Raw genomic sequence first — 15,277 nt, 5'->3', positions numbered from 1 at the left:
TGGGAAACATCTCACTCACCTTACACCTTCTAGGGAGGATTAAAGAAGTGCAAGCTGAACAGTAAAAGATCTGGGTAAATACATTTAAAAGAGCAAAGTTAATGCACATATAATACAATGATTCACGATGCAAAGAACGCTATGGATGGAATTTAGCATCTGGAGAGAGATCATCAAAAATAATCAGGTGTAAAAATGGCTCACACGAGGGAAAAATTGGAGATCATCAATGGAACGCCAGCTTTAAAATAGTTTTACTGTTAACTAAAAAAAAATTTTTTTTTTAAGTAGGCTCCTGCCTAAATTGGGGCTCAAACTCACCACTCTGATATCAAGAGTCACATGCTCTACTGACTGAGCCAGGCAGGAGCCCCTTTACTGTCAACTGCTCATGAAATTACTTATACATATACACATATGTGGAAAAGGTCCTCTTCGGGATCTAGTTTGATATTGCCTACTGCAGCAGTTCTCTAGTATCCTTGCCCGATACTCCGGTGTTTAAGATTTGAGGATTTCTGGTGATGGGGAGTTCAACACTCACAATATTAAGCACTAGCTTTTACCCAGCTCCAGGGGAGTCAAAGTCCCTGAACTCTACTCCAAGATGACTCAAACAGTCGTGAACCCTTCATTGTATGGACTCAACAATGAAATAAAACACATTTTAACTTTCAGATGCTCCTTTGGCAGTGCAAATACGGCACTTAGGATCTGGCTCTTTCCAGGCTCACCTTAAGTAATAAACTAAATCACCGATACTCCAGCCAGCCCATTTAACTGGTCAAACTCTTTCACGGTTTTCAGACTCCGTTAAGCCTCTCCTTTCCGTATTGGTTTACAAGTCCCGCCTGGGGTGAAGCCTTCATTTCCCTTACGCCTCTGCTGCTTAATTAGGCACTTCACGATCAAACGCAGAACTTCTTGAACACCTGCACTTTAGGACTTCAGGCTCTAAGTATGATCATACAGGCTGGGAGAATCTACCCAATGAATCAAAGGCCACTTTGGCAGCAAAGAGCTGAAAGGCTATTTCTGAGTTGGCGACAGCCGGAACCGCACTTAGCGACTCCCCCCTAGCTCTCCCCTTGGGCCTCCAAGACGCTCCGCTACCGAGGGATGGGCGGGGCCTGCCGCGACCCTCGCGGCCTCCGCCCACCCGCGGGCCTCCTGGTTTCCCAGCAAGCTCTAGGACAGAGGAGGTGGGGAAAGGAGGTCATCGCGCCTGCGTGCTTGGAGGTGTGACCCGGGTGGGAAAGCTCTCCGCGTCCGCCATTTTGGCTGCCTCTGTCGGTCTGTTCAGTTACCACGTGAACCGCCGACGGAGACCCGTGAGGGGGGAGGCGGCGGCAGCGTTAAGTGAGAAAGGAAAAAAGACAACGAGGGGAAGGGGGTGTCGGGGTTGGGCGACGCGGTGACACTCGAGGCGTGGTGGCGGCGGTGGATCGGGGCAATCAAGGCTGAAGCAGCCAGGGGACGGCGGCGGCGGCGGCGGTCGGACAAACAGACTGACCGAGCCGGGCGGTGGCGGGAGCAGCGGGAGGAGCCGGAACGATGCCGGCCGTGAGCCTCCCGCCCAAGGAGAACGCTCTTTTCAAGCGGATCTTGGTAAGTGTGAGACTCTGGACAAGCAGTGGGGAGGATTTAGCCGGTACACGGGCCTGTCACCCCTAACCTCGGCCCGGCGGGCACCGGGCCACCTCCGCCAGGAACCCCGCCTTCGTACTCCTAGTCAAGCAGAATGCACCCCCTCGTCCCCTCCCTATGGTTCCCACATCACCCCGCGCGCCCCGGGCCACGGGCTTCCTCCTCCTGTCTCCACGCTTCGGAGGCCGTGGTTCCGGAGTAGGCCCCGTTTTCCTAGCTTCTGGACTGCGGGTTTTCATCCGCCCCGAGTGGAGAGGACAGGCCCGGCTTTTTAGCAGGGAAGCTGGCAACACGGGCAGGAGTCGCGGCCGGGGTGGTGCGGGAACACTGCCGGCAGGTCGGGGTGGCACCCTTGGAAGGAACAGGTGGTGCGGATGCGGTACAGCTCATTCATTGCCCAAGCGCGGCTCTCTCTCCATCGTCCGTCCCTCCCTCTTCCTCTCTTGATATTCACCTGTCCCCGCCCGGCCCGGGGTCACGGAATGACCTGGAAGGAGGGAAGGAATGGGTTCGGAAGAGGAAAGGAAGCTTACTAAACGACTATCTCCTTGTAGTTAGTTTCATACTCGAGTCTGCAGATTCTCGGCCTCTCTTATTCCCTCGTTTCTGGATGGAGTAGGGAAAGGACATTTATTTCTTAGTTTCCGAGCGGGAAACAGCCCCACCCCATACCCTACTCGGGAGGTGGGGCCCACTGCGAGGGGGCGGTCCGGTTGGAAGTGAAAAGTTTATAGAGTTTCTGGTTGAGACGTTCTAGACACGGATTTTCTCAGAGACTGAAGCGTATGAACTCTGATGCAAAAATTTAGCAAAGACAACTTAAGAACTTTTGAGATGGATCTTATTGACGCTAGCTCAAACTCACTTATTTCCTACATTTCAAACGTGTGCAGTTTGCTTTTTTTTTTTAAATACTATAAAATATAGTGATGTTTGGAGGGACGGTTTACGTGGTAAAATACATCTTGTGGCCTTGGCGCTGTAATTAATACATCATGGCACATTTTTGTTTTGGCATTTAGTGTGTGGGTTGCCTCTTTATCCAGACATTTCTTTATGAAAGAATTAACTGCTTGCCAAACTTAAAACTTAAAATTCGGAGTGTATGCATGAAAGTGTTAGCTGTTTTCCCTTACAATTTTAATTTGCTTCACTTATTTGAAAAGTAGAACAATTTTGGGGATCCAGTCTTCTAGAAATAGGAACGAGTAATCCACGTTGAACTAACTTTGATTTTACAAAGATATCCATATGCCTTACAGATTTAGTCAAGTTATGTTGAAAAACTTACCGGAAAGTCACATCCAATACCACGTAACTCTTTTCCTTTGAAATCCTTATTGCTGTTTTGTTTTAAGAATAACGAGTATAGATGGGACTATCACGTGGGTTTTTTTTTAAATAGAAGATTTATTTGCTTTTAAATCTTCTATTTATTTATTTTAAAAGATTTTATTTATCTGACAGAGCACGCGCACAATCAGGGAGTGGGAGGCAGAGGGAGAGGGAGAAGCAGGTTCCCGCTGAGCAGGGACCCCGGGGCGAGGCTGGATCCCAGGACCCCGGGATCATGACCTGAGCTGAAGGCAGGTGCCCAACCGACTGAGCCACCCAGGCACTCCTACTTTTAAATCTTTTAAAAGACTAACTGGTGTGTAAAGTTCAACTGAAACATAGTTTTAGAACAAAAATGTGTCTTAAATCTTACTCCTTAACTTTTTTTGAAAAAAATTCAAGTAGAAAAGTTGATAGAAGAATACAAGGAGTACTCATAACCCTTTACCTTAATTTAGTATGTAACATTTTGCCAGATTTGCTTTCTCTCTTTTCCCATACACATAAGAGTAAGTTGCAGACATAATATTTCATCCATAAATGCACCAGCAAGCATTTCCTGAGAAGAAGGATATTGTCCTGTATAGCTATAATACTGTTAACAGTCATTCCCTAATACTGTGGAATATCCAGTTCATATTCAAATTATCCCAGTTGTTAGGGTCGCAGTTTTTAAAAAATCAAACTTTTTATTTTGAGATAACTGTAGATTCCCATGTAGTTTTAAGGAATAATACAGAGATCCCTTGTACCCTTTACCCAGTTTCCCAGGGCTAACAACTTGCAAAACTGTAGTTCAATATCATAACATTGATACACTTTATCAATCTTATTCATATTTCTCCAGTTTATTTGCACTAATTTGTGTGTGTATTTAGTTCTGTGCAGTGTTATCGCAATTGTAATTACGTAACCCCCACTACAGTCAGTGTGCAGAATGGTTCCATCAGCACAAGGATCCTTCTGTTGCCCTTTTAGAACCACACCCGCCCACCTGCTTTCCATCTCTACCCCCAAACTCTGGCAGCCACTACTGTTCTGTTTTCTATTTCTATAATTTTGTCATTTCATGAATGTTTACTGGAAAGAATCATACAGCATATAACTTTTTAGGATTGTCTTGTTTTAATGCAGTATAATTTCCTTGAGATTCATCCAAGTTGTTGGGTATCAATACTAGTTTCTTTTTTATTGTTGAGTGGAATTCTGTGATAGGGATGTACCACAGTTTAACCATTCATAGACTAACATTTTTTGATTAATCATTTTACACATTTTTTTTCCTGGTTGTGATAGTGGGGCAGAACCTTTACGTTCATTGCTAAAATTGAAGTGCTAAAGGGTTTATTGTGATATGGTATATGCAGAAGAAATGTGAAAATTACTAAAGAGAAGGGGATAGAATGTTCTTGTTGTCCTATTACATTAGCAACGAAGAAAACTGTGCTAACCAAAAGTATAGTTAGTGTTTGCTTTTTAAAAATTCCTTCTGCTTCCTCAGTTTTTATGGTATGTTAGCTCTTTTGATTTAAGCCCCCCAACGAAAAGTTGGGCATACTTTAATGCCTGTAACCAAGTGTTGCTGGGTTGGTAACTGTTAAATCATTCCAGGAGTATCCACTTTTTGAGCTGCTACTTTGTTAGTTGTACCATACTTGTTTGTAGTAAATTCCTTTAGGAAATGAAGTTAGTTTGTATTTTTAAAATATTTGAAACCTCAATTTCAAAGTAATGGAATATGTTTTTGCCTTTATTTTTCAGAGGAAACCCAGAAAGTTTCTGTAGTGGATTTGCCTGGCTTGTTCTAGTTTAGTTGATATCTAAAATTCAGTTTTGGGGGTGCCTGGGTGGCTCAGCCGGTTAAGCGTCTTGCCCTTCAGCTCAGGTCATGATCCCAGGGTCCTGGGATCGAGCCCCGCATCTGGCTCCTTGCTTGGCAGGGAGCCGCCTTCTCCCTCTCCCACTCCCACCTGCTTGTGATCCCTCTCTCGCTGTGTCTCTGTGAAATTAAATAAAATCTTTAAAAAAAATAGTAAAATTCAGTTTTGTTGCATATTGGGCCCTTTTTTCATATATTACTTAACTGTTTTCTGATCAAAGAACTGTTTTAAGTTGGTCAAAATGTCTCCAGAATGTTTCTTGTCTATAATTTGTCTAGAGAAAGGGCAGGGGATGAATTTAATGTAACATATATTATGTAGGAGTTTAGTTTAAAGAAGAGTTATGTGTGTTTACCAGAAGTGGGTTTTTTGTGGGATTTTTGTTGTAATTATACACTATTTTAACAATTTGGAAAACTAGGTCATTAGAAAATTGTGCCTTTGCCTACTTTTGATGCTATTTGTTTATTGAAATAGTTTGAGGACATTACCAGATCTTTACACCACTTTTTTAGGATCTAGGTTAAGGTAGGAAAAATGAGTTGCTGGAGTGGAACGAAGTTCACACCTTTTTAGATTTTAGCCCACTTGAACAAGTTGGAGAGCCCCTCATGCACTGCAGTTAAGTAGTGCCAGGGCGGTGACCGCGGCCACTCCGCCCTGCTTCTCAGGTGGTAATGTGAGCTGTTGGGAGTGCTTAAAATATTTTACACCATTACTCTAGTTTTGGACTTTTGCCTGAATGATTTATGTTGTTAGTTAAAAGTCTAGAGGACAGAATTTCTCTTTCCTAGAAAAGTGGTAAGGGAAGTTAGTATAGCATGGTGATACTGTTTGTGACTTACTGAAAACTTACCATTTGTCCTGCACAATAGAATTTTCTGCAATGAGGGAAATGCCCTGTATCTGCTCTGTCGAATATGATGGTTGTTAGTCACATGTGACTTTTGTACACCTGAAGTATGGCTAGTGCAACTGAGGAACTCAATTTTTAAATTAAGTTTAAATTCAAATAGCCACTTGTGGTGGTATGCGGTTGCCGTTTTGGACAGTGCCCCTTGTGGATCCTTCTTTATTCTTAAAACTTCCCAAGGTGGGGACATTTTTATTAAGGAAACACTGAGATTAAGGTTAACAGCTTAGTTTTAGATTCAAGAATCAGTTTGTTTGTTAGTTCAGGGCATTTATACCATACCTGCCTAGTGTTTAATCTCTTTAGTGAGGTGGGGGGGAGGTTGTAGGGAGAAGGAGTTAGGTAAAGATGTAATAATTGTAGGTGAAGAAGATGTATTGTGGGTACCTACACATTGTAGGTAATTTATTTCATTTGATTTATTGCATTTGGAAAAAAGTGATCTTTTTATAGTTAATGATACTTAGGTTGGATTTAGTTGCAGATGAAATTAAGATTAGGAATTGTTAAGTAAATTTCCATATGTACATGGAAGGTCTTTTGACTTAAATTTCTATGTGACAATTCTAATTTGCAACTGAATGTGGACAGTAACCTTGAAATTGGTTTTAATATGCTTTTGTCTGCCCTGCATGTGTTCAGAATGTAACAAAGAAAAAATAAATGGAAACAAAGTTTTACCTGTTGTGAAGTCCTTTTTCTTTTTTCTTTTCTTTTTTTAATTTTTATTTATTAGAGAGGGTGGAGCAAGTGAAAACATGAGTAGAGGGAGAGGGGCAGAAGGAGAGGGAGAAGCAGGCTGAACAGGGAGCCAGATGTGGGGCTCAGTGCCAAGACCCTGGGATCAGGACCTGAGCTGAAGGCAAAAGAACTGACTGAGCCACCCAGGTGCCCCTAAAGTCCTTTTCTTTTGTACACTGTAGGTAATCAAATCTTGAAGCTAGAATAAATTTCTTCCTGAAAGTGTACTAGAAAAGGAAATGCAAATTTGCTATGTTGTAAATATACTATATTATAAAATACACAAAATACTTTTTTTTAAAAGTCGGTAAAAATCTTAGGAGAAAAAACCTTTTGATAATGTGGTGAATTCACTGTTTTGTTTGTTTTCCTTTATACTTCTGCTGTAATTCCTTTCTGGAACGGGGTGTAGTATGAATGAACAAAGATACGTTTTTACTTAAATTGACAAAGCATATGTGTGTGTACATATGTGTGTGTGTATACATATATATATGTATTTTTTTTTTTTGAGAGAATCTTACTTAAGCAGGCTCCACGCCCAGCATGGAGCCAGACACGGCTCGATCTCAAGACACTGAGATCGTGACTTGAGCTGAAATTGGTGGTCTAACTGCACCACCCAGGTGCCCCCATAGCATATATTTTTTAAATTGTTTATTGTGTTAGAAACCTGAAATGTTTCAAAAGTGATTCTTTTGGGTTGAGAGTAGGTTAAAGTACTTGTTTGTGCAGATTATTTGGAGAATAGAGTACTTTGGTTTAAAAAAAAAAGAAGATTGACCACAATTTAGTTTTTAATAGTAGGTTACAACATATATGTTCAGAAAAGCATACAAAACTCTTAACAGGAATTGAATTAAAGTTCGGTTCTGTGGGTATTTTAAAGGCTTACAGTCCTGGGTCATTATTGGGGATAATACAAACTAAGTTATTTGATGATAATAGAATTGCTATCCCAATTATTACTTTGAAGCACTGGTTAAAAGACAGTTACCACAGAGGCAGGAATGGTGCCCTGTATGGCTGGAGGACTGGAGAACTACTGGCCAACCTGCTTTACCTTAAGGGATCTCTTTGTTTAGTGTGCATTATTTCCTTTAATATTTATGCTTCTGACAATGCAGTTCTCACAGAGCATTGATTCAAATATATCTTCTTTGTTCATAAAAGTGGTTTTGAACATAAAAAGCCAGGTTATATAAGGGATCATATGCAAAGGACTGTTCAGAATTTTCTCCCCCATCAGATACCTGCCTGGCACATTTCTTCTCTTAGAATTCTCTTCAGATGTTCTCTAAATGTTGTATAGAGGCCTTCCTTAACCAGAAGTCCTCCTCAGCTCAATCTTATTTTCTTCCTTAATTTATTTCTTTCTATATCACTTTATTACCATATGATATATATGTGCAAGTAATTTATCATGTCTTCTATAATTAAAATGTAGGTTTTATGATGATAGGGCCTTCTTTCTGTTAATTACTATACTCCCATTGGTTAGAATAATGTACCATAATAGACACTGAATGAGTACTTGTTGCATAAAATGAGTGTATAAAGAGTGACAAGAGAGAAAGCTCTTTGGATTATGTTCTTGTATAAAGATTTTTGAAAAAGGGAGTTACTGGGCCTTGGCATTATAGAGTACATTGTTACATGAGGTAATGGTAGGATATCAGGCAGAACCTGTATTACCCGGTAAGACCTTAGAAGTTTCATTTACAAATGAATCATAGTATTAGTTTGTTTACATGGCCTTTCTCCAGTCACAGAAGCATAATAAGAGGAAATTTTATTGTTTCTGTTTTGGTTGTTTTAGCACTGGAGGAAAAAATGGCATCTGGATTAAATGGGGATGTTTGTCGTGAGGAGCCTGCTGAATCAGATAGTAAGGCTCAGTCATCTGTAGTTCATAAAGCTCTACCACTGACTCCAATACAGATTTGGGGGTGAGGACCAGTGCATATATTATAAAACAGGAAGGGAAAATTTTGTAGATTAGAGTTGCTTTGTGAGTGTTTTACAGAAAATGTAAAGATCAAGTTGAATTTTTGGAATTGGAAAGGTATGCTGGGAAGCTGGTGTGGCAGAGCAAGCCACATAACTAATCATTGAGCCTAGCCAGCCATCAGTATTCACATATAAATACAGCTTTGCTGTCTAATTATAGGTAGTAGCCCTACTGAAGAGAGGAAAACTTAAGATTCTTAGTGAAAAATAGTTTTGAAAAGAATGTCATTTGTCAGTGCTGATAGTGAGAAGAGCAAGTGAAGAGGTATAAAAAGAGTGATGGTTCTTAATATAAATATTAGGGTTTGGAGAGGAAGGAATTTTATGCTGTGATAGTATTCTTGACTTTTGGGAATTTCCCTGGAATATCAGCCATATACCTAACATCTAAGCTGTTTTATAATGCATGTTGTACAAACTTGTGTTGAAGTTTTAACTTTTAAAAAACTAGTTTAACTTGTTGCATATGGTTTTTCCCCCTTAGGTAAAATAGGAATTATATTGTTCACTACTAATTTGGAATTAAAATAATTCTTTAAAATGTTAATTTAATAAAGCAATCTTTTTGACTATTTAAAAGTAAAATAAAAATTGCAGTATGGAAATAAATAATGGAGAGGTTAATGTTTTTGTTGCCTGATATGTTCTATTCCATTGAAATTTTCTTTGGTTAGTATAATAGGAACACATTTTCAGTTGAGATAATTTGAAATTTCTGTCAAAGCCTACTGGGGAAATTAAAATCTTACTTCAAGCCAATGTTTTTTTTCTTTTTTCTTTAAGTAAGTCCTAGGCCCAACATGGGGCTTGAACCCACGACCCCAAGATTAAGGGTTGCATGCTCTACCCACTGAGCCAGCCAGGCACCTCTAGCCAGTGATATTTTAAATCTTAAAGATTCCATTTGATTTTATTATGTAGGAGATTACTTAAATATTCCCGTGTGTTATCTGTAAGAGTTCTGTCTCCATATCTTGTATATAAAAGGAGAAATGAAAGTTTGCTTTTGAAAGTATAGACCTAGGAAAAAAACCCCTTAAGGTTGGTTAGTTCCACACATGGTTGTTCCAGTTAAAAAAATTATTTTTCTCCTTATAATAATGGCTTCCAGTTAATATGGTACTCTTTATTTTTCAGAGAGATCTCATTGGAGATTACAAGATCATCTTTGATTATCAGTGCTTTGGAACTGAATCAGAATCTTTAAGAAGAGGGGAAATGAAGTAAACTGGCACTTACTGAGTATATATTTTGAGCCACATTTTATGCTAGGCTTTCCTTACACATTAGTTGATGTAAAACTTGCATCTGTCCTTTAAGGAAATTGTAATAAGTATAGCCCATACTTATTGTTAAGAGTAGATTTCTGATTGCTTTATATACAGTTAGTTGTGTTGTTTCAGGACAAATGGGTTCCTAAAAGTCACTGCACTATGCAAAATCATGCAATAAAAACCACAGGGCTTATGGAAAAAATGGGGTTAGGCACAACACTCAAAAATTTCATTAGAGAGGGGCACCTGGCTCAGTCAGTTAAGCGTCTGCCTTTGGCTCAGGTCATGATCCTGGAGACCAGGATCGAGCCCCGCATTGGGCTTCCTGTTCAGCGGGGAGTTCTCTTCTTCTCCCTCTCAAATAAATAAAAGCTTTAAAAATTTTTTTTCATTAGTGAAAAAAGCAAAGGTAAGAACCAAATTAAAATGATAGCATAATTTTTACATATGTTAAATGGTTAACAAATACATAAATACTATAGAATTAATACTGCACTTTATCATGGAAAAGACCAGAAGTTTGTTTGTGGAAGTGAGTGTCAGAGGATTGCAGCTTGTGAATTGTTTTGAAGTAATGGAAGGAAAGTTATCTAAAATCTGAGGGAAAGTCGTAATACCAGATTGGGATGGGCGTGGCTCATAACACAGCCAGAACTGATGTAGCTGGTAGATGTTTGAGGTGTATGTCTGTCCTCTACATGCCTGTGTGGTTTGTTTCAGCTCAGTGCAGTTTTCTTTGTTCACCTAGTACTTCTGGTGGGCAAAATCCCACAGAAACAATCATGAAATTTGAAATTTGGTGTGTTCAAAATACTCCTTAATATGTCAGTGATGTTGGAACAAACATGTGTTTTCCAAACAAGCATTATAGCAGAACTGATTGTATATTACCTAACTTTGTGTTGTAGTGATCACACGGCCTAGGTTTGGGTAACTCTTCTTCACTCTGGCATGTGATTATTTGGATTACTAAGCTAGATCTTCTTGCATTAGGACCTGAGATAGTGTCACATTTTTTGTTTGCCATCTTAGTTGCCACTGCCACTATGAAGACTTAAATTTATTTCAGTGTTTTCCTTGTTAAAGAGAAGCTTTGTTCCAGACTATCAAAAGTTTCAGGCCAATTCACCTTTTTTTTTTTAAGATTTTATTTATTTATTTGACAGAGAGAATATAAGCAGGGGTAGCAGCAGTGTGGGGGGGGAAGCAGGCTCCCTGCGGAGCAAGGAGCCCCATGTGGGACCCAGTCCCAGGACCCCGGGATCATGACCTGAGCCCAAGGCAGACGCTTAACTGACTGAGTCACCCAGGTGCTGCTAGGCCAATTCATCTTAAAGATTTTTTGTGGGAAGACAGTATTTTAAAAACAGGATACAAAATAGTACATATTTTTTCAATTTGTGTTTTGAAGCAATTTCAATGTTGAGTGGAGGGAGCCTGGTGTGGAAAGAACAATAGAAAGATTCTGGGATTGAATCTTAGCTCTGCTGTGTTTTACTCCTTACTCTTTTTAAGACTCAGTTTGCAAATCTGAGTAAAAACAGATAAAACGTACTTTTTTGACACGCCTCACTGGTCATGTAAGATATGTATGAAAGTGCCTGGCAAATGGTAAAGCATGTGAATTAGTACTTGTTTTGTTGTAGGTGTAGTCTATTAAGAACTTTAGTTTTTTCATTGATCTCATTTTGTTTTGTTATCCTTATCATGTGTCTTATATTCTGTTTGATATTTTTATTTTGTTTTGTATATTTTTTTTGGTATTTAGGAAGGTTTATATCTAGTCAGTTAAATTTATATTTTTACCTTTGAAAAGTTCCCTTAGTCCTCTTTTTTTTTCTTATTTAGAGTTTTGCTATTTGTTAGCTGTAAATTAAATCCACTGAATCTCATTTATCTATGTGTGAGGCAATGAATGAGCTTATTCTGCTTTACATTTTTTCCTATGTCTCTTTTCCTTTTACATTTTAAAGTTATTTTTACTTGGTTGAGAGTATGTGATTTTATGTACTATTCTTTCACCCTCATCAATACCTTTGTTTTGGATATAGTTCTAAAATTAAATATAGTTTATATTTACAAGCAGACCTCTAGCTGAAGTTTTCCCAATCATCCCTTGGTTGGATGAAGCTCATTGTCCCCTAGAGATTCCTCAGCAGTGCTTATGGAAATCTCTTAAGTTCATACATGGTTAAACTGTTTTTCTATAGCCTTGATATTTGAAGGACAGTTTGGCTGAATGTAAAATCTTTGATGTATATCTTAAGTTTTTTGAAAATATTGCCCTCCTGTTCTCTTGCTTGTACTTTGCTGATACCACCATGATTTTCTTCGTGGATGATTTGGTCTTTCATTTTGGAGCTCTGGGGGCTTTTCCTTTATCTGTAGAATTGAATCATTTTACTAGGATTATGTCTCTGTGTCGACTGTTCTGGATAAATTTTCCCTGGTACATGGTTTCAGGTTGTAGGGTGAAGTTTGTTTTAAATTCAAGAATTACAGTTTATTGGGGTGCCTGGGTGGCTCAGTCGTTAAGCATCTGCCTTCGGCTCTAGTCATGATTTCAGTGTCCTGGGATCGAGCCCTGCATTGGGCTCCCTGCTTGGCGGGAAGCCTGCTTCTCCCTCTCCCTCTCCCCCTGCTTGTGTTCCCTCTCTTGCTGTGTCTCTCTCTGTCAAATAAATAAAATATTTTAAAAAAATTTAAAAATTTAAAAAATATATAAAAAAGAATTATAGTTTATTCTCTTCTATTTTATTCTTCGATGATCTTTGCCTGTTGGATTTCCTTTGCCTCTTTTTATCTTTCACTTATCTTTTGATTCTTTTCACCTTTGTTTCTTTTTCACTTACTTGAGAAGTATTCCTATTTTCCTTTGATCATATCTCTTGAAGTTTAGTCTTCATTTCTGAGATGCAGTTGTATTTCTCTTGTTTCTTTAGTTCAGTCTCTAGCTGTTTTATATTTTCCTATTGTTTGTCCATTATTTAAAATTTTGAACATCTGATTTGAGGTATTCTTTTATATCTTCATCTGGTATATAATTTTTTTCCAGTTAAATATTAAGAAATAACTGACATACCTCACTGTAAGTCATACAGCATTATTTAATTATTTTTAATTTGTGATGGAATTGTGTTAAATGTTTCTTTTTTATCGCTAGGCTTTTTGGGTGTGTTTTCATCTGCCACAAGGTTTTTTACTTGTTTTTATTCCATATAAGTAGCTTGGTATAGATGCTGGGTTCTTTTTTCTGTTCAGGTTGTGATGGATTTTACTAGACTAACACTGTGGACAGTTTTATTTTTTATTTATTTTAAAGATTGTTTTTATTAGAGAGAGAAGGACCAGGGGGAGAGGGAGAGGTAGAACCAGACTCCCCACCGAGCAGGGAGCCTGACGGGGGCTCGATCCCAGGACCCTGGCATCATGACCTGAGCTGAAGGCAGACTCTTAACCAATTGAGCCACTCACACGCCCCTAGACAGTTTTATTTTTAGATTGAAGTGTGGCTTCCTCAACCTCTTACTTAGTTCAAGAGAGAACCCTCTTTTGTTGCTACAGTGAACTGTTTTTATTTTTTTATTTTTATTTTTTTTTAAAGATTTTATTTATTTATTTGACAGAGAGAGAGCACAAGTAGGCAGAGAGGCAGGCAGAGGGAGAGGGAGAAGTAGGCTGGAGCCGGATGTGGGGCTCGATCCCAGGACCCTGAGATCAGGATCCTGGGATCAGGATCCGAGTCGAAGGCAGCTGCTTAACTGACTGAGCCACCTAGGTGCCCCTCTTTTTAAATAATTATTATCTCTTCCACCCCTTTCCAATTGTTCTATCACTATTTTAGTAGAGTGTTTATCTTCAGTGGCTTCTTTTTCTATTAGGCCTTCAAGTGTCAATTCCTTCTAAGGTGCCTCCTTCTCCCTGAATGCTATGCCTTGCTAAAACTGCTATTTTTGGTCTTTTTTGTTTTTTAAGTTTTTATTTAAATTCCAGTTAACATATAGTGTAATATTAGTTTCAGGTGTACAGTATAGCGATTCAACACTTCCATACATCACCCTGTGCTCATCACAAGTGCACTCCTTAATCTCCATCACCTATTTCACCCATCCCTCACCCACCTCCCCTCTGGTAACCATCAGTTTGTTTTCTACAGTTAGGAATCTATTTCTTGGTTTGCCCCCCCCTTTTCCCCTTTGCTCATTTGTTTCTAAATTCCACATGCGAGTGAAATCATATGGTATTTGTCTTTCCCTGTCTTATTTCACTTAGTGTAATACTCTCTTCCTCCATCCATGTCATTGCAAGTGGCAAGATGTCATTCTTTTTTATGGCTGAGTAATATCCCATTGTATATATATATACCACATCTTGTTTATCCATTCATCATTCAGTGGACCTTTGGGCTCTTTACATAATTGGCTATTGTTGATAATGCTGTAAACATTGGGGTGCATGTATCCCTTTGAATTAGTATTTTTCTATTCTTTGGGTAAATGTCTAGTAGTGTAATTGCTGGATTGTAAGGTAGTTCTATTTTTAATTTTTTAAGATTTTATTTTTAAGGGGCGCCTGGGTGGCTCAGTTGGTTAAGCATGTGCCTTCGGCTCGGGTCGTGATCCCAGGGTCCTGGAATTGAGCCCTGACATCAGGCTCCCTGCTCAGCGGGGAGTCTGCTTCTCCCTCTCGCTCTGCCCCTGCCCCCCGCCCCCTGCCCCTCCCCCCGCTCATGCTCTCTCTCGCTCTCTTTCTCAAGTAAACATATAAAATCTTAAAAATAAAATAAAAGATTTTATTTTTAAGTAATCTCTCTTTTTAAAGTAATTCCAACATGGGACTTGAACCCACAACCCTGAGATCAAGAGTTGCATGCTCTACCAACTGAGCCAGCCAGATGCCCCTATTTTTAACTTTTTTTTTAAGTGGGCTACACATGGAGCCCAGCATGGGGCTTGAACTCACACCCCTGAGATCAAGACCTGAGCTGAGATCAGGAGTCAGATGCTTAACCAACTGAGCCACCCAGGCACCCCGATTTTTAACTTTTTTTTTTTTTAAGATTTTATTTATTTGAGAGAAAAAGCATGCATGAGAGAACACGAGTTGGGGGGGGCATGGAGAGGGAGAAGCAGACTCCCCACTTAGCAGGGAGCCTGATTTGGAGCTCAGTCCTAGGACCCTGGGATCATGACCTGAGCTGAAGGCAGACGTTTAACCAACCGACTGAGCCATCCAGGCACCCCTATTTTTAACTTTTTGAGGAATCTCCATATTGTTTTCTACGGTGGCTACCAGTTTGCATTCCCACCGTAAGTGCAAAAGGGTTTCCCTTTCCCCACATCCTCGCCAACACCTGTTTGTTGTGTTGTTGAGTTTAGCCATTTGTACAGGTGTGAGGTGGTGATATCTCATTGTAGTTTTGGTTTGCACTTCCCTGATGATAAGTGATGTTGAGCATCTTTTCATGTGTGTGTGGG

The 15,277-nt window shown here is 39.6% G+C and overlaps 1 protein-coding gene across 2 annotated transcripts in view; it reads left to right on the top strand.

Moving 5' to 3' along the window:
- Positions 1-1,280: 1,280 nt before the first annotated feature.
- Positions 1,281-15,277, top strand: part of NAA15 (N-alpha-acetyltransferase 15, NatA auxiliary subunit) — an 80,221-nt gene continuing 66,224 nt past the window's right edge. For both annotated transcript variants that reach the window (XM_028102256.1, XM_028102254.2), the window contains exon 1: positions 1,281-1,608. In XM_028102256.1, coding sequence (XP_027958057.1) covers positions 1,555-1,608 — 54 coding nt within the window. In that variant the 5' untranslated portion in view covers positions 1,281-1,554. The remainder of the gene's footprint in view (positions 1,609-15,277) is intronic.

The sequence above is a fragment of the Eumetopias jubatus genome, unplaced genomic scaffold, assembly GCF_037043125.1.
Source record: "Eumetopias jubatus isolate StellerSeaLion01/CBP00866 unplaced genomic scaffold, mEumJub1_p1.0 scaffold_2, whole genome shotgun sequence".
Taxonomy (NCBI): Eukaryota; Metazoa; Chordata; class Mammalia; order Carnivora; family Otariidae; genus Eumetopias; species Eumetopias jubatus.
Note: the sequence above shows the minus strand (reverse complement) of the source record. Positions and strands in the feature narration are given on the sequence as shown.